The 25890-nt window shown below is 46.6% G+C and overlaps 2 protein-coding genes across 2 annotated transcripts; one reads left to right on the top strand and one right to left on the bottom strand.

The window, feature by feature from the left end:
- Positions 1 to 3447: 3447 nt before the first annotated feature.
- Positions 3448 to 8739, bottom strand: LOC120054567. Its single transcript, XM_039002017.1, has 3 exons — positions 8067 to 8739; positions 5349 to 5448; positions 3448 to 4599 (listed from the first exon to the last, which is right to left on the bottom strand). Exons 1-3 carry the CDS (start codon positions 8427 to 8429, stop codon positions 3764 to 3766), a joined length of 1299 nt encoding a protein of 432 aa, XP_038857945.1. The 5' UTR covers positions 8430 to 8739; the 3' UTR covers positions 3448 to 3763.
- A 4904-nt stretch (positions 8740 to 13643) lies between these two features.
- LOC120054349 (cytochrome c oxidase subunit NDUFA4-like) lies at positions 13644 to 24364 on the top strand. Its single transcript, XM_039001760.1, has 2 exons — positions 13644 to 13751; positions 24101 to 24364. The coding sequence occupies exons 1-2, from the start codon at positions 13644 to 13646 to the stop codon at positions 24362 to 24364; spliced, it is 372 nt and encodes a 123-aa protein (XP_038857688.1).
- Positions 24365 to 25890: the final 1526 nt, after the last annotated feature.

Here is a 25890-nt window from a genome sequence, read left to right as displayed (position 1 = left end):
AGGTGACACCATACAACTAAACGTTTCTGATTCCCTTTCACCTTCTGCGGTGTGAACTGGCCAAACTCTACAGAACAGGGCAGGGTGCAGAACAGGGCAGGGCCAGGGCTGGGGAACAGGGCAGGGCGAGGGCTGGGGAACAGGGCAGGGCGAGGGCTGGGGAACAGGGCAGGGCGAGGGCTGGGGAACAGGGCAGGGCGAGGGCTGGGGAACAGGGCAGGGCGAGGGCCGGGGAACAGGGCAGGGCGAGGGCCGGGGAACAGGGCAGGGCGAGGGCCGGGTAACAGGGCAGGGCGAGGGCTGGGGAACAGGGCAGGGTGCAGAACAGGGCAGGGCCAGGGCTGGGGAACAGGGCAGGGCGAGGGCCGGGGAACAGGGCAGGGCGAGGGCCGGGGAACAGGGCAGGGCGAGGGCCGGGGAACAGGGCAGGGCTGGGGAACAGGACAGGGCGAGGGCCGGGGAACAGGGCAGGGTGAGGGCCGGGGAACAGGGCAGGGTGAGGGCCGGGGAACAGGGCAGGGCCAGGGCTGGGGAACAGGGCAGGGCGAGGGCCGGGGAACAGGGCAGGGTGAGGGCTGGGGAACAGGGCAGGGCGAGGGCCGGGTAACAGGGCAGGGCGAGGGCTGGGGAACAGGGCAGGGCGAGGGCTGGGGAACAGGGCAGGGCGAGGGCCAGGGAACAGGGCAGGGCGAGGGCTGAGGAACCCAGAGAATCCCACAGTCAGAGGAGCTGTATCCTGGCAGCCGGATCAAAGAGCCTCCCTGTGGGCCCTTATACTAAAGGTGCTGATGCCCTGTCAGGGGAGCTCAGACGCTGATATCTACATTAGGCTACACTAACATGGTGGGCCAGTGGCTTCACGCTCGGCACAGCGCTAGGCCAGCAGGGTAAATAAACCTGTGGAGGCTGGGGTTAGAGAGAGGCTTGGTCTGTGTTTGAAATAACAGGTCGGTCAGGTTTTGCAATAAGCCAAGCAGCGGTGTGTTTACTAAAGGAAGCAGAGCTGAAGGGCCAAAGCAAGCTTTTTAAAACCATCTGTGAAATGAATATTGCTGAAATGGAAATGAGGTATACACGGGCGGAGAGAAAGGCAAAGCAGCCAAAAGCTGTGTGACAAGAGTCTGGAGGTTCAAGTTGTTTTGTAGAGCTGATATAAATCTGACGCCGTGTTAAAACCAGCAGCTAACTGCTCTGTCAGGTATTCAACCCCGTCCAATACTGTCCGCATGGGCACACACACACATGCACAGACAGACACACACACTCCCCCACCCGCCTTACGGTTTTCCCAACAAAGAAACATTTTAATAAACTGGTGATAGGAAGCCAATTCAGACCTTTCCGAAGAGCAGACAGACACCTAGGGAACAATACACTAATCTTTCTGTCCCACACAATCCTAATGACAAATGGGACACGACTAGCATTCTGAGCGATGTCACAATCTATTAAGACCACAGAAGGCCGTTCTAAAGAAGCCTCAAAATGGAATGTGCCAATGGAAGAATGAGTCGTTCCCTCCGCTTTGTGAGAGGAAAAATGTATTTATATCCAACGTATTCTTCTTCACACGAGTCATTATCTCAGTGAGGAGTGCTTGTCTACCCCAGAGAGAATGGTCATTTCTGCCCTTCATATGGTCTTAATATGACTAAATCCACGTTGATAGACTTCTATTAAGACACAGACACTGTTCTGTCTGTCGTTAGTACTGGCAGGCACACCTCCTCCCTTCTGTTCAGAGCCTACTGTTTATGAAAGGCCTGAGAGGGAAAAGAGAGAGAAAGGCCTATCTTTCTGCATTCCGGACAAAGACAGGAGCAGTGTGCTATCACCTGTGCTGACGCCACACAGTCCACAGTTGTCAAAACGATCTGTCTTTCTTCTCGCCCAGATTACCACGGAGGATAGGAATGAGAGAGAGAAGACAACACAGTGGAGGATACAGATCAACTGCGGGTTCAAACGAACTCCAGTGGCGTCAAGCTTGGCCTACAATAAAGAACAATGTTGCCTAGGTAACCAGAAGTCCCCACAAGAATAGTAAACAAAACAACAATTTGACCAACTGGGGATATTTTGTTAGTCCCCACAAGGTCAAATGCTATTTCTAAGGGGTTAAGAATAGGATTTTGAATGGGACTGAATTGTGTGTCCCCACAAGGTTAGTTATACAAGACTGTGTGTGTACGTGTGTTCGGGGTGCCATTATTGTGTGTGTGTGTGTGTGTGTGTGTGTGTGTGTGTGCTCGCGTGCGTGTGCATGCATGCAATTCTTTGGAATTTATATATTTAATGGCATTTATTAGAGAGCACTATGAAAGTGTTCAACAGGCTTGGAGGTGTTTCTCTTTGGTTTCTAATGTTCTCTCCCTCTCTCTCTCTCTCTCTGTCTCTCTCTCTCTCTCTCAGAACTGCAGGCCACCAGCCTACCCATGTACTCCTATGTACTCTTTTCTCTCTCAGAGAGCCTCAGGCCACCAGCCTACCCATGTACTCCTATGTACTCTGTTCTCTCTCTCTCTGAGAGCAGCAGGCCACCAGCCTACCCATGTACTCCTATGTACTCTGTTCTCTCTCTCAGAGAGCTGCAGGCCACCAGCCTACCCATGTACTCCTATGTACTCTGTTCTCTCTCTCAGAGCTGCAGGCCACCAGCCTACCCATGTACTCCTATGTACTCTGTTCTCTCTCTCAGAGAGCTGCAGGCCACCAGCCTACCCATGTACTCCTATGTACTCTGTTTTCTCTCTCAGAGAGCTGCAGGCCACCAGCCTACCCATGTACTCCTATGTACTCTGTTCTCTCTCTCAGAGAGCTGCAGGCCACCAGCCTACCCATGTACTCCTATGTACTCTGTTCTCTCTCTCAGAGAGCTGCAGGCCACCAGCCTACCCATGTACTCCTATGTACTCTGTTCTCTCTCTCTCTCTCAGAGAGCTGCAGGCCACCAGCCTATCCATGTACTCCTATGTACTCTGTTCTCTCTCTCTCTCAGAGAGCTGCAGGCCACCAGCCTACCCATGTACTCCTTTCTTTCTTTGTTTTCTTTAGAATTAAAGGGATTTTTGAACACCAAAGAGTTTATTTTGACAGCGTTAACCCTGTGAGGGAGGACAGGAGACGGCAGTGTGGATACCGTGTTCGAGGATATACGACGCGCACCGTGCAGCAGTTCAGGAGCTGACCTCTCTACTTTCACCTTTTAAAATTATTTTTACGTGTGAAAGCATTCTAAAAGTATCTTCTGAATTATTTAAATGTGATAGTGTTAGTTATTTTACAGTTGCCTTAGCCAAGGGAGTATAGCACATAGTACAATACAACAGTATACTAATACATTAATATGACACATGAAACAGTTTTTTTTAAGTTAAAGCAAGTTTGCGGTTAGAAAAAGAAAAAGGACAATGATATGGGAATACAAACTGGAGATTATACACCACGTTACATTGTATATACATGTCTAGTTTATTGCTTTCAAAATACAATATCTTACAATCCTTTGAAAAATGCTGAGCAATTTATAAAACAAACTAATGTATAACTGTATAACATTTCAAAATAGATTTGGGTATAAATATTCCCCTAGTTACAAATTTTACAACCAGTGTTGATATAGAAAATGCACTTCTGAAAAAAAATATTGGCACACTTAGAGTAAAGTGCTACCAAAATATTTTTAACACCTACATTCCACTGTTTTAGATATAGCATAGACACCTCTATTTCTTGCTAGCTAACGATTATTACCAAGAGTTCTTCAAGCCCTCAGCAGTGACTCCACTGAGAAGGGTAATGGCTGCCTCACCACTGTGGGTTTCACTGAGTTGATCTGAGGCCTGTCATGATGCCTAGGCCCCCCTGCTGACCAGTCCTTGGGTGGGAGGAGGTGCGGTTCTATGCTGTGCCTATATGGTTGTTCCTCTCTCTGAAACACATGCTTAGGCTCAGAGGGAGAGTCAGAGTGTGTGAGGGCTGTTTTTGGCATGCCGAACTTTGGAGCTGTTGGATCGTCTTTTACCCTTTTTGGCGTGGTCTTATCCCTGTCCAGATCAGCTGAGCCTTCAGAATTACTACTCCCGCTCTGTTGGAGTTGTAGTGAGGGCAGGAGTGACGGCTCTTGACAGGTCTCCCTCTTCCTGGAACACTTCCAGCTCTCTAGTGCTCTCTCCCTGGCTCGCTCCATGGGTTCCAGAATTACAGAGTTAGAGTTACACTGTGACATGAACTGACCGTAGCCATAACCGCTCTCTGCTGTGGATCGGGCCTTGACCTCTTCCTGGTAGCAGTGGAAGTCACACTCATACAGCACAGGGCCCGGTTTGTATTTGTGCACAGGCACGTAGGTGGCCACCCCGGGGTCCTTCTGTGGGCAGCAGTGGTGGAGGGAAGAGGGCAGCCCTGCCAGGGCAGGGTGGTGAAGCAGGGTGAGACCTGATAGGTCCTCCAGCTCTCTCTGTCTCAGCTCCCTCTCCAGCATCACACTCTCCAGCTCCTTATCAGCAAAAGCCCTCCTTTTCCTCATCCGGGCACTGACAGAGGAGAAGTGACCTCGCTTGGACCAGGGTCCGTCCTCATTCAATGGGGGTTTGTAGCCTATAGGGAAGTAAACAAGACTGATGTCATTTACCTGCCTAATGATTAATGATACACTCTTAGAAAAAAGAGTTCCAAAAGGGTTCTGCGGCTGTCCCCATAGGATAACCTTTTTTGGTTCATGTAGAACCCTTTTTGGTTCCAGGTAGAACTCTTGGGTTCCATGTAGAACCCTTTCCACAGAGGGTCCTACATGGAACCCAAAAGGGTTTTACCTCAATGAATCAATCAAATGTATTTATAAAGCTCTTTTTACATCAGCAGATGTCACAAAGTGCTATACAGAAACCCAACCTAGAACCAAAAGGGCTTCTTCCAAGGGTTCTCTTATGGGGACAGCCGTAGAAACCTTTCTGGTTATAGATAGCACTTTTTGTTCTCAGAGTGTACCTGAGAACACGTTCTGTTTTAACATAATCACTTCACAAAGTTTATTTAGGTAAATTAAGTCAAAATTCATAAAGACAAAGTAGATGCTCTATGATGGCATGGCCTAGTGTGTGTGCACGTTCATGTGCTTACTCAGGGGAAAGTAGAAGAAACACAACCTCAAAACAACGTTGTCCCTCCCAACCGCTCGCTGGTAAACACAATGTGTAATTCCATATCCTCTCATTTGCATAATTTGTATTACCCCAGGTGTGTCACTGATACATACTCTCTGAGATACTCTTGAAGTATATAGGTGCACTGGTGTATCACTCATACCCTCTAAGATACTCTTAGCTGGAATTATAGGACATACATACCCTCTAAGATACTCTTAGCTAGGATGCTAGGTGCTCTGGTGTAGCGTTGATACGCTGTGCGAGCTAATGGTGCGGCTGTTCCTCTGACCCCTTTTTTTCCCTGCAGAGGAATGGGGAGAGATAACATATATTGAAATATATTTACATGTGCATTAACCCCACGCTGTAAAAAAAAAAATATGAGTTGTTTCAACTAATTATTATTATCAAGTAGCTTGTTCCACAGCCTTTTTTAGTTTACTCAACTTTCGATCAAAGTGTTACCTGAACTTTTATTTTTTAGTTGGCCCAAACTTAGCCCCACCTTGAGAAAACTTAGGCAAAAAAACAGTCAACTTAAAATGTTGTGTTTGCTCAACTTGTCTCATATGTTCATACAATTCTTATTTGGGCATCTTCACTAAAAAAGGCTGTGGAACTAGTTACTCACACGGTGCTTTTGACATACAATGTTTTCAACTGACATATTTGACACACGTTCACATACATGATTACATTGTGCATGTTCATTTATACAGTTCATCACCTGGGATTTGAACTCACAATCTGCTTGGTTCCCTGCTAAACCACCATGTCTGTGTCAATTACTGATTTCACCTGTATGGCTACACTTCAAAGTACATTCACTTCAAAGTACATCTATTTTATTGATCATAGTGATTCAGGAGTATCATTAAAACAGGTTAATATGCCCCACCAACATTAGACAACTAGACAGAAAGCCCTCAAATTGCTGAAATAAGTCAATAAGTCAATGATGAGGGAATAGTCAGATTAAGTGATAATTGACACAGACATGGTGGAGTAGGAGGAAGAATTGCGTGAACCAAATGGTTGTTGAGTTCAGATCCCAGGTGAGGACATTTTGAATTACAGTTACTGCATAAATGAACATGGTACAATCTATTCATGTATGTCAAAGTGTGTAACATATGTCAATTGAAAACATTGTATGTTAGAAGCACTATTTTCATGTGTATAACCAGTTCCACAGTCTTTTTAGTTAAGATGCTCAAATATTTATTTCTAGTTGAACGAACATATGAGTTGAGCAAACAGATTGTTTTAAGTTGACTGAATTTTTGCCCAATTTTTTAAAAGTTGGAGCTAAGTTTGGGCCAGCAAAAAAAGTTTGGGTAACACTTTGACCAAAAACTTTAGTAAACTACAAAAGTCTGTTACTTAATAATAATTAGTTGAAACAACGAAATAAAATGTAGAGCATGGGGAAATTATGATGGAATAATATATTACAATAAACCAGGTATGTAAGTACAGTCTTAACCTCTGTAATGTATTGTAGGCTACTGCATGAAGTTGCTAGTTTGTTACAGAATAATTACAAATGAGTTTCCTGATGTAAGGCCTACAATTTCTATGATAAAATGCTTGTGAGTGTAAACAAATTAGTTTCATGAGTGGAATAACTAAATCTATACTGAACAAAAATATAAACGCAACATGTAAAGTCCATGTTTCATGAGCTGAAATAAAAGATCCCAGAAATGTTCCATACACACAAAATGCTTATTCCTCAAAAATGTTGTGGACAAATTCGTTTACATCCCTGTTAGTAAGTGTTTCTCTTTTGCCAAGATAATCCATCCACCTGACAGGTGTGGCATATCAAGAAGCTGATTAAAAAGCATGATCATTACACAGGTACACCTTCTGCTAGGGACACTAAAAGGCCACAACAAAAAAAAAATCCGTTTTGCCACAACACAATGCCACAGATGTCTCAAGTTTTTAGGGAGCGTGCAATTGGAATGCTGACTGCAGGAATGTTCACCAGAGCTGTTGCCAGAGAATTTAATGTTAATTTTTCTACAATAAGCCACCTCCAACGTTGTTTTGGAGAATTTGGCAGTACGTCCAACCGGCCTCACATCCACAGACCACGTGTAACCACGCCAGCCAAGGACCTCCACATCTGGCTTCTTCGCCTGCGGGATCATCTGAGACCAGCCACCCGGAAAGCTGATGAAACTGAGGAGTATTTCTGTCTGTAATAAAGCCCTTTTGTGGGGAAACACTAATTCTGATTGGCTGGGCTTGGCTCCCCAGTGTGTGGCTCTGGCTCCCCAGTCTGTGGGCCTATGCCCTCCCAGGCCCACCCATGGCTGCACCCCTGCACGGTCATGTGAAATCCATAGATTAGGGCCTAATTTATTTATTTCAATTGACTGATTTCTTTATATGAAATGTAACTCAGTAAAATCATTGAAATTGTTGCATGTTGCATTTGTATTTATGTTCAGTATAAATAAAACAAATATAACAGGAAAACATAACCTATGCTATCCAGAAATGTAAATTAAAAACAGCCTATGTTTTTTTCAGGGAATATGGAACAATATTGTTCTTGTTTTCATCATCACAAAAGTTAAAGAGCAATGTAAATGAATCTGCTTAGTCACACACTAAGAGAATATATAAATCATAGGCAACTTTTTTTTACATAGATTAGGACAATTAATTGTCTCTTGTTTCAATTTCCACAATTCTCTATCAGAGCAAATGTAGACAAAAAGGAATAGGTGCATGACGCACATGAGTTAGTCATCATATCTGACCTGTATTAACCTGTAATTACATAATCATGGACTGACACAAGTTACAAAACATTTACATACAGCATTTAGGCCTACATGATATGATAATTATCTTTCTTAAATTATATCCTGCCAGTAAAAGTCGGATGTCCCTGACACTCACCTCTGTCGCCTGCTGTCTCCGCAGGGCGACTTGCGCAGCCATCACCCGCTGCCGCTCCACCACGAGCACACAGTTCGCGCACTGGCAGTCACGCCAGCGACAGAAGCGCTTGTGGCCTTTGAGACAAGACACGACGCCGTGGTTCCGACAGCGGGCGCATTTGGGACTGCGGGTCAACTTGCGCGGCGTCTGCAGCGAATGCTGTTCCGTGACCACCTTCGATCCTTTCTCCGCGCCGCCGTGCCGCTCCTCGGGCAGGCATCCGTCGAGACTTTCCACATCAATCTCCTCATCAAATTCGAGTTTCAGAGCATTAAGCGTGGTCGTCTCTAGCTGTAGGCCTCTTTCCAATTGAGTGGACATCTATGAGAAATTCCTTCCACGCTGTTGCAGTGCTGTATTCCCCACTTTAAAAGTTGTTAAGTTGTTGAAGCGCGCCGTTCCGTTTGGCTGAACAGAACAGTCACTCTGTGAGCAGGGAGACGAGACTTTTGAAACCGCCAGACTTCTGAAATGAAGCTCCCAGCTGTTCTCTGACATTCGACAGTTTTTTCCGAGAACGGAGGCGAGGCGCACACACTGCGCTCCTGACTGGTGAGATGAGACACAACGTGGTAGGATATGTTCGTTCACAGTACAGCCTGCATGTAGCCTGTCAACCTGCCTTTAACACCTTCAGACACAACACCACATTTTTATTGGACGTCCAACTGTGCGAATCTCTAGACATCTTCAACGTCATCAGTGTTACATTTAATGCAGGTTAACTCCTCCTGTTCACATTTGGAACGTTTCAACAGCGCGCGCACTTGTCAGTAACTTGTCACTCATATCAGTAAATTTAGCTAGCTTATTTTCCTAATTAGTTGTTCTTAGTGTTCCCTATATCAATTTAAACATGTACTAATTTTTGAACAATTCTGTGACTCATTATGAGTAAATTGTAGGTCCAAACCGTCCAAAACAAATATGGAATGTAATGTTGATAACTACACCCCTTTTTTAATTGATATGATACAGACACACCATGTAGCGCTGGGCCAGTAACCGGAAGGTTGCTGGATCGAATCCCCGAGCTGACAAGGTAAAAATATGTCGTTCTGCCCCTGAACAAGGCAGTTAACCCACTGTTCCCCGGTAGGCCGTCATTGTAAATAAGAATTTGTTCTTAACTGACTTGCCTAGTTTAAAAAAAGGTTAAATTTAAAACATTTTAAAAACATAAATAGTTAAATGAAGCGTAAATGAAACAGTGTAATGCATTAGGCCTGCTCTTGACACAGGTGAGGAGGACGGTAAAACTATTTCCACACCAAGGTGAGTTTAGACATGAGAGAGAAACGAGGCGAAATGTGATTTTTTTACACATTGCACGGCACAGCACACGCCTCAGGGAGCAGAGTTATATTTGGAGAGCATGGCTTCACCACAGACAGAGCTGAGGGGAAAGTGAAACAAATTATATTTTCCCATTTACCTGGCAGTTCTCTTTACTCCCTCACAGTCATAAATGCTCTTGAATTATTCAGATTTTTGGCCGAAGTTGAGTTCAGAATATTCTCAATGTTTCTTTTAATTCCTGTGCATAAAACTGAACCACTTTACTGAGACCAATGATTCCTCTTAAAAATACATTATAGCCTATGTCTCATGGGTATTGTAGAATATGTTTGGCAATAATATAGACAGAGACATCAATATTCAATTACTAACATTTTCAACCTGACATTTTCAACATCTCCCTGTCCGTCTGTAATACCAACATGTTTTAAGCAGACCACCATTGTCCCTGTGCCCAAGGAAGCGAAGGTAACCTGCCTAAATGACTACCGACCCGTAGCACTCACGTCTGTAGCCATGAAGTGCTTTGAAAAGCTGGTCATGGCTCACATCAACACCATTATCCCAGAAACCCTAGACCCACTCCAATTTGCATACCGCCCTAACAGATCCACAGATGATGCAATCTCTATTGCACTCCACACTCCCCTTTCCCACCTGGACAAAAGGAACACCTATATGAGAATGCGATTCATTGACTACAGCTCAGTGTTCAACACCATAGTGCCCTCAAAGCTCATCAATAAGCTAAGGACCCTGGGACTAAACACCTCCCTCTGCAACTGGATCCTGGACTTCCTGGCGGGCCGCCCCCAGGTGGTAAGGGTAGGTAACAACACATCCGACACGCTGATCCTCAACACAGGGGCCCTTCAGGTGGGCGTGCTCAGTCCACTCCTCTACTCCCTGTTCACCCATGACTGCACAACTTTAACACCATCATTAAGTTTGCAGATGACACAATAGTGGTAGGCCTGATCACAGACAACGACGAGACAGCCTATAGGGAGGAGGTCAGAGACCTGGCTGTGTGGTGCCAGGACAACAGCCTCTCCATCAATGTGATCAAGACAAAGGAGATATTTGTGGACTACAGGAAAAAGAGGACCGAGCACGCCCCATTCTCATTGACGGGGCTGTAGTGGAGCAGGTTGAGAGCTTCAAGTTCCTTGGTGCCCACATTACCAACAAACTAACAAGCACACCAAGACAGTACCTATTCCCCAGAACCTATTCCCCTTCAGGAGACTGAAATGATTTGGCATGGGTCCTCAGATCCTCAAAAGGTTCTACAGCTGCACCATTGAGAGCATCCTGACTGGTTGCATCACTGACTTGTATGGCAACTGCTCGGCCTCCGACCGCAAGGCACTACAGAGGGTAGTGCATACGGCCCAGTACAGCACTGGGGCAAAGCTTCCTGCTATCCAGGACCTCTATACCAGCCCCCCCCCCCCCCCCCCCCCCTCTTTTACACCGCTGCTACTCTCTGTTGTTATCATCTATGCATAGTCACTTTAATAACTCCACCTACTTGTACATATTACCTCAATTACCTCGACTAACCGGTACCCCCGCACATTGACTCTGTACCGGTACCCCCTGTATATAGCCTTGCTATTGTTATTTTACTGCTGCTCTTTAATTACTTGTTACTTGTATTTCTTATTCATATTTTGTATTTATTTATTATAATTGTTTAAAAAATGTTTTTTAACTGCACTGTTGGTTAGGGTCTCGTAAGTAAGCATTTCACTGTAAGGTCTCTCCCTCTCCCTCTCCCTCTCCCTCTCCCTCTCCCTCTCCCTCTCCCTCTCCCACTCCATCTCCCTCTCCCAGGTCTGAGCGCTCACTCACAGGAAGGGAGTGTTACATAGGTGAGATAGCACAGCAACAGACTCCTCAGTCCACAGGTCAGAATGTTGAGAGAACAATCAGTCCACACCTTCCAGAGAACCTGCAGCATAGAGAGACTGTAATGCTGTCACTCACACATGCCTCACCTGAACAACTTGTCCTATGGATGTATATGGTTTCTTCAAAGTGAAGAGCTCTATCGCCACACTGACTGGGCTTGTGTACAGGGGAGAGAACATCAGCACTGCTGAATACCACCATGAGGACCAAGAGAGGGCATGAGAGGTGTGCACCCTGGTGGTCATAGTAAGCCACTACACCCTGTGTAGTTGTTACATTGGTCTATGGAGAAGAGTATCTGCCTGTCCCAAATCACAACCTATCCCTTTCCCTTTAACCCCTCGATGATAGCATGTGTAAAAGGTCTGGTTAGGTATAAGCACTGGTAAAGATTCCACAGTATTTCTTCCACCCTACAAATCTGCAAACATTGAAAGGTTAGTGCCAATGGAGGGGAAGGGATCTAGTTGGGACCGTCTGTCTGTGCCAATGGAGGGGAAGGGATCTAGTTGGGACCGTCTGTCTGTGCCAATGGAGGGGAAGGGATCTAGTTGGGACCGTCTGTCTGTGCCAATGGAGGGGAAGGGATCTAATTGGGACCGTCTGTCTGTGCCAAGGGAGGGGAATGGATCTAATTGGGACCGTCTGTCTGTGCCAAGGGAGGGGAAGGGATCTAATTGGGACCGTCTGTCTGTGCCAAGGGAGGGGAAGGGATCTAATTGGGACCGTCTGTCAGTGCCAAGGGAGGGGAAGGGATCTAATTGGGACCGTCTGTCAGTGCCAAGGGAGGGGAATGGATCTAATTGGGACCGTCTGTCAGTGCCAAGGGAGGGGAAGGGATCTAATTGGGACCGTCTGTCAGTGCCAAGGGAGGGGAATGGATCTAATTGGGACCGTCTGTCAGTGCCAAGGGAGGGGAAGGGATCTAATTGGGACCGTCTGTCAGTGCCAAGGGAGGGGAATGGATCTAGTTGGGACCGTCTGTCTGTGTTTAAATCAAACCTTTTCAGTAACACTCCAATGTTAGCCTGCCTCTACTTCTAAGCTGCTGATCTACTGAGAGGAATATTCACTGACAATGGAGCTCCAATATTGACAAAACTATAAGAGGCGACTAAGCACCAATTAATACAAGCTATTAAGCAAGTAAAAAGACATGGCCATGAAGCTGCCGCATCAATCGAAACAGAGCTCGTTTCATTTCGGATGATTCATGAACAATTCCATTTAACAATGCCTCCCCTATGTGCTAAGCTTTTTCTTCTTCAGATTGACTTCATCACATTAGGTACTATGGTGTGATGGTTAGCACCTAGGTCTCTCTGCATATAAATTGGATGAAAATTCATTGGCCAGAGGATGACAGACAGATCTGTACTACATATGAGATGATCTGGAGTTCGCCCAGCCTAGTGTCGTTTACCAAAGTTCAATCAGGAAGGCCGGTGTGAATGCTCATTTAACTTCATCCAGGAAGCATAACATAATTCACTCTGTTTCCTATTCTAGGGGCCTAGTGGGAATGAATACACGCGTATCATCATCAGCATAGCGTCTCGTTTCTCCTCTTTCCTATTAGCCACGTGCAGAATGACATTCACCTATTGACCCTATAGCCTATAAGCACGGCACCGTTATGCACATTCCTCACGCTTGATGTTTAACCTATGGGCTCACTTTTGCAGTTATCACCTTCCTCTTTCTCAACCAATGGGGCGTAAGTCTTGGGATGTATTTCTATGTCAACGTATCTTCTCTCACTTGCTGTTTTTCAGCAACAGTTTTCAACAACCATTCAACCTCCCCACCACCACCTGCTATAATACCCTTAAGGCTTAAGGCTCGTCATTGGAACTCCTTTACCCCAATGGGGGGGGGGGGGAGGTTGTACTCGATTGAACTGTAGTCTCTTCTGTCTGGGTGCTGGAGCAGTGATATTGAGCTATGTTGTTTGTGTTTGAGGGAACTCTGAATGAGCCTCCATCATCTCCATCTCTGATTGACTGTGACAGGAAGAGAAAGACCAGACTTTATTTTAACTTACCTTTCAGCTCAAGGTGTGAATGCTTTGTAGAAGGTGGCATCTGTTTTCTCCTGTATTAGGCTACTCTTTTTCTCTCTCTCTGCATGCTGGGAGTGTTTGGTGCATGCTGGGAATTGAATGAATAAGTGCGAGTGGTGTCTGGAGTTAGATCGCCTGTATTTTCTTTCTTGTTTCATTTTCTTGGTGGTTTTCCTTTTTCTATGCATGATTAGGTTTTTTTGTGGTAGAATTAGGTACGTTGTTTTCTTGTTGGAATTGCCCTCGTTTTGGTGGGGATGGCGACCCACATGGGGACGCCATCCATGTCACTTCGGCACGGCTTCAGGTGTGTTACTGAAGCTACTGTCACTGTGGATGAGTTTCTGGTCACCGTAGGAGAGAAGGTAGGCTATGAGAATGTTGCTTATGCTTTGCGGATGAATAAAGCGGTGGTGGTCTTTCTTAAAGAAGAGCGCCTTGTAGATCGTATGGTTGAGCATGGCGTACTTCTTAAAGGTATGTTTATTCAAGTTATGCCGCTTTTTTTCTCCGTCAACAAGAGTAATGATTTCAAATATACCGCCGTTTATTCCCAATGAGCTATTGGAGTGCGAGTTATTGCGGTTTGGGAAGTCTGCAAGTTCAATTAAAATTGTCCCATTGGGTTGCAAACACCCGGCGTTGAAACAGGTTATGTCGTTTTGGCGACAGGTGTTTATGTATTTGGACTCACCGGAGCAGACTTTAGAGTTATTGTTTAAAGTCAAGTATGACAACAGACTGTATATGGCTTATGCTAGTACAGGTAGTCAACGGTGTTTTGAGTGGGGATGTTGGCCATAAGCGACATGCTTGCGCGAAAAGGTGGAGGGAGGGACGCAGGTGGTCCTCGTAACGCCTGGGCCCACTGATGTGGGGAGAGGTGGGCCGGCAGCCACAAGCACCTGTTGCTGAGGAACAAGTTGTCCGTGCTGAGTTGCTGCTTGTACCAGGGGGAAACATAGCGTCTGATGTGCAGTAGAGAAATATTGTTGTATGAGGTAAGGACGGATCTGGGGAGCTTTTCCCCCAGACTGGTGAGGATATGCCCAGTATGAGTGATGGGGTACAGGAGGGGGTTCAGGTGGATCTTGTCTTCCAGGTACGAGTGATGGGGTGCAAGTGGGGAGTGTTGAGAGGGATGTGGCTGAAAGGAGTCAGTGTTCTGTGGCCTCAGTTGAGGAGGATCAGGAGAAGGATATGGGCATTTCTGATATCCCTGTTGATATGATAGCAGCTGGTGATGACTCAATTTACAATCTAGGTGAAGTAAATGGGTTCCTGGACCAGACTTTTGGGAATCTGTTCAATTGGCTTGTGTATTAGAAGTAACTGGGGTATGTGGTGGCAGGGTAAGCATATACTCAGTCATGGTACTAATTTCAGTACTGGAGTGGAAATGTTGTTTTTCTCAGGCTTAGGGGTGACTGTGGTATCTACAACAAAGATTATCAAGTGTCAGGTTTCATTGATCAAGGCCGATGTTATGTTTATTTATTTTTTAATGTTTATGCTCCTAATGAGGGTACAGAGCATATTGCTGTATTTGATCAAATAAAGGAAACCTTAAGCCAGTGGGACCAGGAGGGGTGTATAGTAGACAGGGGGACCAGGAGGGGTGTATAGTAGACAGGGGGACCAGGAGGGGTGTATAGTAGACAGTGGGACCAGGAGGGATGTATAGTAGACAGTGGGACCAGGAGGGGTGTATAGTAGACAGTGGGACCAGGAGGGGTGTATAGTAGACAGTGGGACCAGGAGGGGTGTATAGTAGACAGGGGGACCAGGAGGGGTGTATAGTAGACAGTGGGACCAGGAGGGGTGTATAGTAGACAGTGGGACCAGGAGGGGTGTATAGTAGACAGTGGGACCAGGAGGGGTGTATAGTAGACAGTGGGACCAGGAGGGATGTATAGTAGACAGGGGGACCAGGAGGGGTGTATAGTAGACAGTGGGACCAGGAGGGGTGTATAGTAGACAGTGGGACCAGGAGGGGTGTATAGTAGACAGGGGGACCAGGAGGGGTGTATAGTAGACAGGGGGACCAGGAGGGGTGTATAGTAGACAGTGGGACCAGGAGGGGTGTATAGTAGACAGGGGGACCAGGAGGGGTGTATAGTAGACAGTGGGACCAGGAGGGGTGTATAGTAGACAGGGGGACCAGGAGGGGTATATAGTAGACAGTGGGACCAGGAGGGGTGTATAGTAGACAGGGGGACCAGGAGGGGTGTATAGTAGACAGTGGGACCAGGAGGGGTGTATAGTAGACAGTGGGACCAGGAGAGGTGTTTAATAGACAGGGGACCAGGAGGGGTGTATAGTAGACAGTGGGACCAGGAGGGGTGTATAGTAGACAGGGGGACCAGGAGGGGTGTATAGTAGACAGGGGGACCAGGAGGGGTGTATAGTAGACAGTGGGACCAGGAGGGGTGTATAGTAGACAGTGGGACCAGGAGGGGTGTATAGTAGACAGGGGGACCAGGAGGGGTGTATAGTAGACAGTGGGACCAGGAGGGGTGTATAGTAGACAGTGGGACCAGGAGGGGTGTATAGTAGACAGTGGGACCAGGAGGGGTGTATAGTAGACAGTGGGACCAGGAGGGGTGTATAGTAGACAGTGGGACCAGGAGGGGTGTATAGTAGACAGTGGGACCAGGAGGGGTGTATAGTAGACAGTGGGACCAGGAGGGGTGTATAGTAGACAGTGGGACCAGGAGGGGTGTATAGTAGACAGGGGGACCAGGAGGGGTGTATAGTAGACAGGGGGACCAGGAGGGGTGTATAGTAGACATTGGGACCAGGAGGGGTGTATAGTAGACAGGGGGACCAGGAGGGGTGTATAGTAGACAGGGGGACCAGGAGGGGTGTATAGTAGACAGGGGGACCAGGAGGGGTGTATAGTAGACAGTGGGACCAGGAGGGGTGTATAGTAGACAGTGGGACCAGGAGGGGTGTATAGTAGACAGTGGGACCAGGAGGGGTGTATAGTAGACAGTGGGACCAGGAGGGGTGTATAGTAGACAGTGGGACCAGGAGGGGTGTATAGTAGACAGTGGGACCAGGAGGGGTGTATAGTAGACAGTGGGACCAGGAGGGGTGTATAGTTACAGGGGGGGCTGGAACTGTACAGTGGGTTTTACTGATCGCACTGCTGAAGAACCTCGCCTGCGGTCAGCAATTTGTCTGGTTGGTCTACTAACTGAGTTTCAGCTTTCTGATATGTGGAGGGTAAGGAAAAAGTTAGGCAGTACACATGGCTAAAGGTTAATGAAGGTGGTGTCAGTGCAGCAAGGTTAGACAGGTTTTATGTTTCTGATCACTACTGTAGTAGGGTTGGAAGGTTAGACAGGTTGTATGTATCTGATCACTACTGTAGTAGGGTTGGAAGGTTAGACAGGTTGTATGTATCTGATCACTACTGTAGTATGGTTGGAAGGTTAGACAGGTTGTATGTATCTGAGCACTACTGTAGTAGGGTTGGAAGGTTAGACAGGTTGTATGTATCTGATCACTACTGTAGTAGGGTTGGAAGGTTAGACAGGTTGTATGTATCTGATCACTACTGTAGTAGGGTTGGAAGGTGTGATATTACTCCTGTGGGTTTTTCTGATCATCATAATGTGTCTGTTGATATTCACTTGTCCACAAAGGTCATCACCTTACTGGTATTTTAATGTTAAGTTGTTACATGACCATGTTTTGTGAAAAGTTTTTGTTGTTTTGGGAAAAATTGAGGGTTATTAAATGGAATTTTGAGTCCTTGAGACGATGGTGGGAGGTTGGGAAGGCCCAAATACGTGTGTTTTGTCAACAGTATACTGCTCTGTCTAGTACTGAAGTTAAAGAGACTATCAGGGCCCTTGAACAGGACATCAAATCTATTGAATTGAAGTTGCTCAATCAGAATAACCACCGGACTAGTCATGAACTTACAGGACAATAGACATGAACTGAGGTCGTTTTTACATGAAAGTGTTTAGGGTGCCTTGATTAGGTCTCGTTTCGCTTCCCTCAAGGATATGGATGCCCCTAGCGCTTTAAAAATATCCTAGGGCAGTCGACATTGCAACGCAAACAGATGGTCTGCCTTCGTCTCCCTGATGGGAAGGTGACCACGGATGACGGTGAGAAGCACCAACATGCCGCGTTTCTTTACTCAGCCCTCTATAAGACGGAGGATTGTGATCCTCTGTGAGCTGAGCAGTTGTTACATGGACTTCCTCAATTGGGCCCTGAGCAGAGAGCTGCTTTAGACTCTGACATTACTCTGCAGGAGCTGTCCACAGCAGTTATGCAGCTCTCATCAGGCCGAGCCCCTGGCATTGATGGATTACCATCTGAGTTCTATAAGCACTTTTGGGGGTCTACTGGGGAGGATTTTTATGAAGTGGTGTGTGAATCTTTTCATGAGGGTTCTCTTCCTGTATCCTGTCAACGTGCTGTGCTTTCATTGTTGCCAAAAAAAGGCAGATTTGTCTCTTTTAAAAAACTGCTGACCTGTTGCATTGCTGTGTGCAGAATATAAAATGACATTTAAGTGTCTCTCAAACAGGTTGAAAGAGTATCTGGGTCTGTTGGTCCACAAGGACCAGTCCTACTGTGGACCTGACCACTCTATTGTTGATAACTTGTTTCTAATAACAGATGTTTTAGACATTTGTAAACTGTCTGATGTGAATGTTGGTTTGCTTTCTTGGGATCAGGAGAAGTCTTTTAATCGTGTGGACCACCAGTACTTGTTCAAAACAATGAAAGCTTTTGGGTTTGGGGATGTTTTTTTGTCTTGGATGAGTTTACTGTATGCTGGGGGCTCATGGTGAAGGTGGGGGGTGGTTTGAGCTGCCCATCCCCGTCCAAAGGGGTACTAGGCAGGGATGCCCAATTTCAGGACAGTTATATTGTCTGGCAATTGAACTAATGCTTTGTTTTATAAGAGCGAGGCTTACTGGTTTCTCTGTGCCAGGTGTAATGAAGGGTCCCACGATAGCACTGTCTGCGTATGCAGATGACGTGACCATTTTTATTACAGGGAGTGAGGATGTTAAGGTTCTCTCAAACACTTTAAAGGTGTATGAGGGGCCTCCTCAGCTAAAGTTAATTGGGAAAAGAGTGAATCGCTGTGGGCAGGTCATCTTCAGATAGGGTCCGCTCCACGGTTACCAGGGGGGCTTCAGACAGGGTCCGCTCCACGGTTACCAGGGGGCTTCAGACAGGGTCCGCTCCACGGTTACCAGGGGGCTTCAGACAGGGTCCGCTCCACGGTTACCAGGGGGCTTCAGACAGGGTTCGCTCCACGGTTACCAGTGGGCTTCAGACAGGGTCCGCTCCACGGTTACCAGGGGGCTTCAGACAGGGTCCGCTCCACGGTTACCAGGGGGCTTCAGACAGGGTCCGCTCCACGGTTACCAGGGGGCTTCAGACAGGGTCCAATCCACGGTTACCAGGGGGCTTCAGTGGGGCAGAGATGGGATGGAAACTTCCAGGTTTTTCAAGGCTGTTTCAAGGCCGGAGACTGTTGTATGGTGATGGTTCTAGCAGCCCAGAGACTGTTGTATGGTGATGGTTCTAGCAGCCCAGAGACTGTTGTATGGTGATGGTTCTAGCAGCCCAGAGACTGTTGTATGGTGATGGTTCTAGCAGCCCGGAGACTGTTGTACGGTGATGGTTCTAGCAGCCCGGAGACTGTTGTACGGTGATGGTTCTAGCAGCCCGGAGACTGTTGTATGGTGATGGTTCTAGCAGCCCGGAGACTGTTGTATGGTGATGGTTCTAGCAGCCCGGAGACTGTTGTATGGTGATGGTTCTAGCAGCCCAGAGACTGTTGTATGGTGATGGTTCTAGCAGCCCAGAGACTGTTGTATGGTGATGGTTCTAGCAGCCCAGAGACTGTTGTATGGTGATGGTTCTAGCAGCCCGGAGACTGTTGTATGGTGATGGTTCTAGCAGCCCGGAGACTGTTGTATGGTGATGGTTCTAGCAGCCCAGAGACTGTTGTATGGTGATGATTCTAGCAGCCCGGAGACTGTTGTATGGTGATGGTTCTAGCAGCCCAGAGACTGTTGTATGGTGATGGTTCTAGCAGCCAGGAGACTGTTGTATGGTGATGGTTCTAGCAGCCCAGAGACTGTTGTATGGTGATGGTTCTAGCAGCCCGGAGACTGTTGTATGGTGATGGTTCTAGCAGCCCAGAGACTGTTGTATGGTGATGGTTCTAGCAGCCCGGAGACTGTTGTATGGTGATGGTTCTAGCAGCCCAGAGACTGTTGTATGGTGATGGTTCTAGCAGCACAGAGACTGTTGTATGGTGATGGTTCTAGCAGCCCAGAGACTGTTGTATGGTGATGGTTCTAGCAGCCCGGAGCCTGTTGTATGGTGATGGTTCTAGCAGCCCAGAGACTGTTGTATGGTGATGGTTCTAGCAGCCCGGAGACTGTTGTATGGTGATGGTTCTAGCAGCCCAGAGCCTGTTGTATGGTGATGGTTCTAGCAGCCCGGAGACTGTTGTATGGTGATGGTTCTAGCAGCCCAGAGACTGTTGTATGGTGATGGTTCTAGCAGCCCGGAGACTGTTGTATGGTGATGGTTCTAGCAGCCCAGAGACTGTTGTATGGTGATGGTTCTTGCAGCACAGAGACTGTTGTATGGTGATGGTTCTAGCAGCCCAGAGACTGTTGTATGGTGATGGTTCTAGCAGCCAGGAGACTGTTGTATGGTGATGGTTCTAGCTGGGTCGAACCAGCCTATACATTAATGAGGAGAGCGGGCTGTTTGGGATTTTTCTCTTAAAGCTAGAGGGGGGTGATTTGTCTTGCCTGACTCCATTCTATGAGTCTATTATACAGGCTTGGAGAGTTTTTGACCTGTCCCGTAAGGCCGGCCAGGGATGTGGCTTTTTGAAGAGCCTCTTTTTTACAACACTGCCATCCAGTCCCGTGCTCTGGGTTCAGCCAGCCTATGTTCATGCCTGTTAGGTGTGGGGTGTACTAAACTGGGTCATCTGATGCGGAGCAGGAGCAGATCGTTGGAGGAGCTGGGAGAAAGAGCAGGGATCCGATCATCTCGCCTACTGAAGAAGGTTGTAGATGAGGTCTGTAATTCCTTACCAGTACTTCATCGGCAGTATGTGACTGATACTTCCAATTCTTATCGGTGGACGGGGGGTCTGGATGATCTGTTCCCTGCGCTGAATGTTAGTGCTGCGGCGGGGGCATTAGAAGAGGACGTGGGGATGCTGCTTTCCTTCCATACCCCGGAGCTGGGGGAGTTCAAGGCGGTGGGAAAGAAGGCCTTGTACATAATGTGTAAAAGTGTCCCGTGCTTCTTCCCTGGAAGAGGTGAAATTGGCGAGGTGGGCGGGTGTGTTTGGTCCAGGTGCCTCTCCAACAGGCTGTTGGCAGTCTAAATCTCAGTGTTCCAAAAAAGGTCCAGTTGCTACGACCACAAATACAAATTTCATCTAGACACCGTTGCCCTAGAGCACACAAACAATTATACATACTGTGGCCTAAACATCAGCGCCACAGGTAACTTCCACAAAGCTGTGAATGATCTGAGAGACAAGGCAAGAAGGGACTTCTATGCCATCAAAAGGAACATAAAATTTGACATACCGATTAGGATCTGTCAAAAAAATACTTGATTCAGTTATAGAACCCATTGCCCTTTATGGTTGTGAGGTCTGGGGTCCGCTCACCAACCAAGAATTCACAAAATGGGACAAACACCAAATTGAGACTCTGCTTAGAGAATTCTGCAAAAATATCCTATCATTACAACACTGTATATAGACATAATATGACCTTTGAAATGTCTTTATTCTTTTGGAACTTTTGTGAATGTGATGTTTTACTGTTAATTTTTTATTGTTTATTTCACTTGTTTATTATCTACTTCACTTGCTTTGGCAATGTAAACATATATGTTTCCCATGCCAATAAAGCCCCGTAAATTGAAATGAAATTGAGACAGAGTTTTTTTGTTTTGAAAACCCTTTATTGGGTCTGGGAAACCACAACACAATAAACAAACAAACAAAAACATGTTTAAACATCAATTAAAAACACAACACCAAATCTTCCTTCACAGGAACTAAACACAACAGACTCTGAATACCCCATATACTCATTAACAGCCCAATGTTGTTAACCATTTTGTAATCGGCAAACTCAATCCTCAGTCTCGCTACCAACATCCTCTCCAGCATTCCCACCACATCCACAGTCCCCTGTCCCCGAATACTGTTCTTTTGTGTTTTCCAAATTGCTAATTTAACTGCCCCTGACACAAAGTTAAGCAAGAGAACTACACCCCTTTGACTAAACCTGTACTTTGGCCCAAATATTGTACTGTATTGTAATGACCTCTATTATTGTAAAGCCCTCTGCATTTGGGTGGGGAGGGAGGGGGCTGTGAAACTCTCCTGCCTTTGTTGGGCTCAATCATTTTCACACTCCTCACTTCACACTTTAGTGCTAATTGAAGTTGCAGCCTAGTCAGTTCTGTCCTAGCAGCTTGGTAGCTTAGTAGCCTTATTTATTAAGCTTTATATAACAAAATGACCTAGAGATTATTGTCTTTTACTTTTTAGCTTCAGAAGTAGGTTCAAACTGAACGTTACTCACTCAGTTTTGTCTTTCTTCTGCAGGTTTTGGTTTGTTAGAAGTTTTTTCTTGATAGTCCTTGGTAGTAATAGTCCATTCAGGTAATGTTGTGCACAATCAAGGTTTTAGGTGTCAGGATTCACCTAGGGGTCATGATTTGGGGCTGTACAAATGTTTGATGTATTAGAATAATTGATTATGCTTATGTTATATTAATAGAAGGGGAGGGGTTATAAGACCTTACATTTATAGGGTCCTAGACTACTGTCACGGCTCTCGTCGTAATGAGGATCGGACCAAAGCGCAGCGTGTTCATGATTTTATTAGATCACAAAACACTCAAACAAAATAAACAAGCGGGAAAAGCAAAACAGTTCTGTAAGGAGCATAAACTATACAGAAAACAACTACCCACAAAACACAGGTGGGAAAAAGGCTGCCTAAGTATGATTTCCAATCAGAGACAACGATAGACAGCTGCCTCTGATTGGGAACCACTCTCGGCCAAAAACAAAGAAATACAAAACCTAGAATGCCCACCCCACATCACACCCTGACCTAACCAAATAGAGAAATAAAACGGTTCTCTAAGGCCAGGGCGTGACAACTACAGATTAACAATATATATATTAATTATATAGTTTTAGAATTGTTCCACAGTTGTTTGCTCTTTCTCTCTCTTATAATGTGTGACTGAGACAGAACTCTGCAGGGGAGTGTGGGAGATAAGAGACGACTCAGACATTCCACAATAAATCAACTTTGGGCAGGGGAGATTTATTGCCTAGCTTTTAGATAAACACTGAAACTCTATGTTTGTATAGCTATGAATGCAGGGTTTTGGTCTCAGGAGTAAAAAGGTAGTAACGTAGTCAGTGACATCACTAAGGCGGGACTTCGGTTTAATAAAACAACTTGAGACCTTTTGTTTGATGCAGAACTTACACAGAATCATGCGTACTATGTTCCTGTTCCTGTTTGTCTGCAATTGCATTAATAAAGGTTTTTCAATGATTTAATTAAAGATATTGTCATAATGCTCATTTCGCCAATGAGCCAATGATGATTGACAAGGAGGAAAGGAACAAACCTAACATAGGTATGGAATTTGGATTTCGATTGAAGGTTTTGATGTTGAGGTTAGTATCCTGTATAAGTCCTTGCGGAAAAAAAAGTCAAGTTTATCTACATTGATCCAACTAAAATTCTATCTTTTTGTAGAAGAACTCAGGAGCCCATGAGCTCACTACCGCTCTCTCTGTCTCTGTCTCTCTGTCTGTCTCTCTCTCTCTGTCTCTGTCGCTCTCTCTGTCTCTCTCTGTCTCTCTCGGTCTCTCTCTGTCTCGCTCTCTCTCGCTATCTCTCTCTGTTTCGCTCTCTCTCTTTCACTATCCTCTTCCTTTTCAGTCTTGAGATACCAAAAATCCTAGAATTACAGTCCTCAATTGCACATGATTGAGGAGACTGAGTTGGAGTGAAAACCTGTACATAGTGTCCCCCAGAAGTGGTGTAGTAGTAACCTAGCGCACTGCCTCTCAACCCAGATACCAAACCGAACCTCATGGACAAAGTGACCCTCATTGGCTCTGACATTTACTCTGGCATTCCTGTCACACAGTCCCCTTCTCCCTCTCTTCCCTTCTTCCTCAGCCTATCACTCCGTCCACTGGCTGTAGGGGACAGAGAAACTAGTGCCCCTCTGCTTCCATTAATCTGAGAAGATGTACTTTGACAGATCCCTCCATTCCTCCATTCACCCTGTGAGTGTGTCCTTTCCTAGCCCCTACCTTACTTCCTATGACTGCTAGTCCTATGTAAGCCCCTAGGGAGAAAACACATCAAATGAACACCAAAGGAAAACCGGTAAGTTAGCCTCAAGGTCAGAGAAGGCTCTACTTTTTAATGCAGTGAAGTTTAAGGAGAAAGGAGAAGAGGCTTGACTTTCAAAACTGAACCCTGAGCTGAATCTCAATCTGCTTCCAAAGGGAAAGTAATGAACCTGGGCTTTGATCAGTTGACTTTTCACACAGTATTCAACAACCTTCACATGTTTTTTTATACCTTTATTTAACTAGGCAAGTCAATTAAGAACAAATTCTTATTTTCAATGACAGCCTAGGAACAGTGGGTTCCTGAGCACAGTTAGCGGGCAACTTAAAAGCCACCCAGCACTGGTCCCCCTTTTCATCTTCATCGGTGGTGGGATGGTTATGTCTGGAGCGTATCTCTTGCGCCTGGCAATGGGACCCCATGTCAGTTGGAATCGCAATGGCAACCCCGAGCCATGTAACAAGACGGAACCCACACAGCAGCACAAGTTTTACTCAGTGAACATGGACTACAGCAAGCTGAAGAACACATTAATTAATTTTGATTAATTACTATCCAAGAAAGTGTCATTGTGTAACACACATAAATTTTATCACTTTTTATAAGGTAAAATTTTTTCTACCCCTGCCTTGTTCAGGGGTAGAACAACAGATTTGTACCTTGTCAGCTCAGGGATTCGAACTTGCAACCTTTCAGTTACTAGTCCAACGCTCTAACCACTAGGCTATGCTGCCATGCCATATAGAGAAGAGACACTTCTAGTTAGTCAATGCTGTCTTAGATTCCATTTTATGCTGGTCTTGAGTTGTCTCTCTAGCCAATTAGGTGCTTTGGAAAAATGGAAACAAGTGTAGGGCTACACATTCTAAGTGACCATAGATCTAAAGTTGGACCCTAACTGTGCAAGGTTATTGTCAGCTGATGTTGTGGAGGTCACACGCATTACAGGTGAACACTAAAGGGAGGAGGAGAGAGGAGAGGAGAGAATGAAGGAGGTGTAATCAGGGCCAGAGCAGATGGCCAGTAGGGGGGCCCAGATGGAGAGGCAGCCACCCAGTCAGCCAATCAGCCAATCAGCCTCCCAGTCAGCCAATCAGCCACCCAGTCAGCCAATCAGCCTCCCAGTCAGTCAGTCTCCCAGTCAGCCAGTCAGCCTCGCAGCAGGCATCATGGTCAGGGGAGCACAAAGCTAAGTGCTGAGTATCACTCTGGCATCTCCATGCAGCCTAGTGACCATGCAGCCTGGTCTCCATGCAGCCTGGTCTCCATGCAGCCTGATCTCCATGCAGCCTGGTCTCCATGCAGCCTGATCTCCATGCAGCCTGATCTCCATGCAGCCTAGTGACCATGCAGCCTGGTCTCCATGCAGCCTGGCCTCCATGCAGCCAGATCTCCATGCAGCCTGATCTCCATGCAGCCTGGTCTCCATGCAGCCTGGTCTCCATGCAGCCTGGTCTCCATGCAGCCTGATCTCCATGCAGCCTGATCTCCATGCAGCCTGGTCTCCATGCAGCCTGATCTCCATGCAGCCTGATCTCCATGCAGACTGGTCTCCATGCAGCCTGGTCTCCATGCAGCCTGATCTCCATGCAGCCTGATCTCCATGCAGCCTAGTGACCATGCAGCCTGGTCTCCATGCAGCCTGGTCTCCATGCAGCCTGATCTCCATGCAGCCTGGTCTCCATGCAGCCTGATCTCCATGCAGCCTGATCTCCATGCAGCCTGGTCTCCATGCAGCCTGGTCTCCATGCAGCCTGATCTCCATGCAGCCTGGTCTCCATGCAGCCTGATCTCCATGCAGCCTGGTCTCCATGCAGCCTAGTGACCATGCAGCCTGATCTCCATGCAGCCTGGTCTCCATGCAGCCTGGTCTCCATGCAGCCTGATCTCCATGCAGCCTGGTCTCCATGCAGCCTAGTGACCATGCAGCCTGATCTCCATGCAGCCTGATCTCCATGCAACTTGATCTCCATGCAGCCTGGTCTCCATGCTACGCTGCCTATGGGAACCCCCATCTCCGTGGCACATATGGGGATGGGTGTAAAGATACTCCCCTACCCTACCCCCTACCACA

This window comes from Salvelinus namaycush, chromosome 10, assembly GCF_016432855.1.
Source record: "Salvelinus namaycush isolate Seneca chromosome 10, SaNama_1.0, whole genome shotgun sequence".
Lineage (NCBI taxonomy): Eukaryota > Metazoa > Chordata > Actinopteri > Salmoniformes > Salmonidae > Salvelinus > Salvelinus namaycush.
Note: the sequence above shows the minus strand (reverse complement) of the source record. Positions and strands in the feature narration are given on the sequence as shown.

Coding starts and splice junctions, on each gene's coding strand:
- LOC120054567 (XM_039002017.1), bottom strand. CDS start 8,429: ATGTCCACTCAATTGGAAAGAGGCCTACAGCTAGAGACGACCACGCTT. Junction 5,449..8,066: donor GGAGACAGCAGGCGACAGAG/GTGAGTGTCAGG, acceptor ATTCCTCTGCAG/GGAAAAAAAGGGGTCAGAGG. Junction 4,600..5,348: donor AGCTAAGAGTATCTTAGAGG/GTATGTATGTCC, acceptor ACTTCCCTATAG/GCTACAAACCCCCATTGAAT.
- LOC120054349 (XM_039001760.1), top strand. CDS start 13,644: ATGGCGACCCACATGGGGACGCCATCCATGTCACTTCGGCACGGCTTC. Junction 13,752..24,100: donor TGGTCACCGTAGGAGAGAAG/GTAGGCTATGAG, acceptor TTTCAATGACAG/CCTAGGAACAGTGGGTTCCT.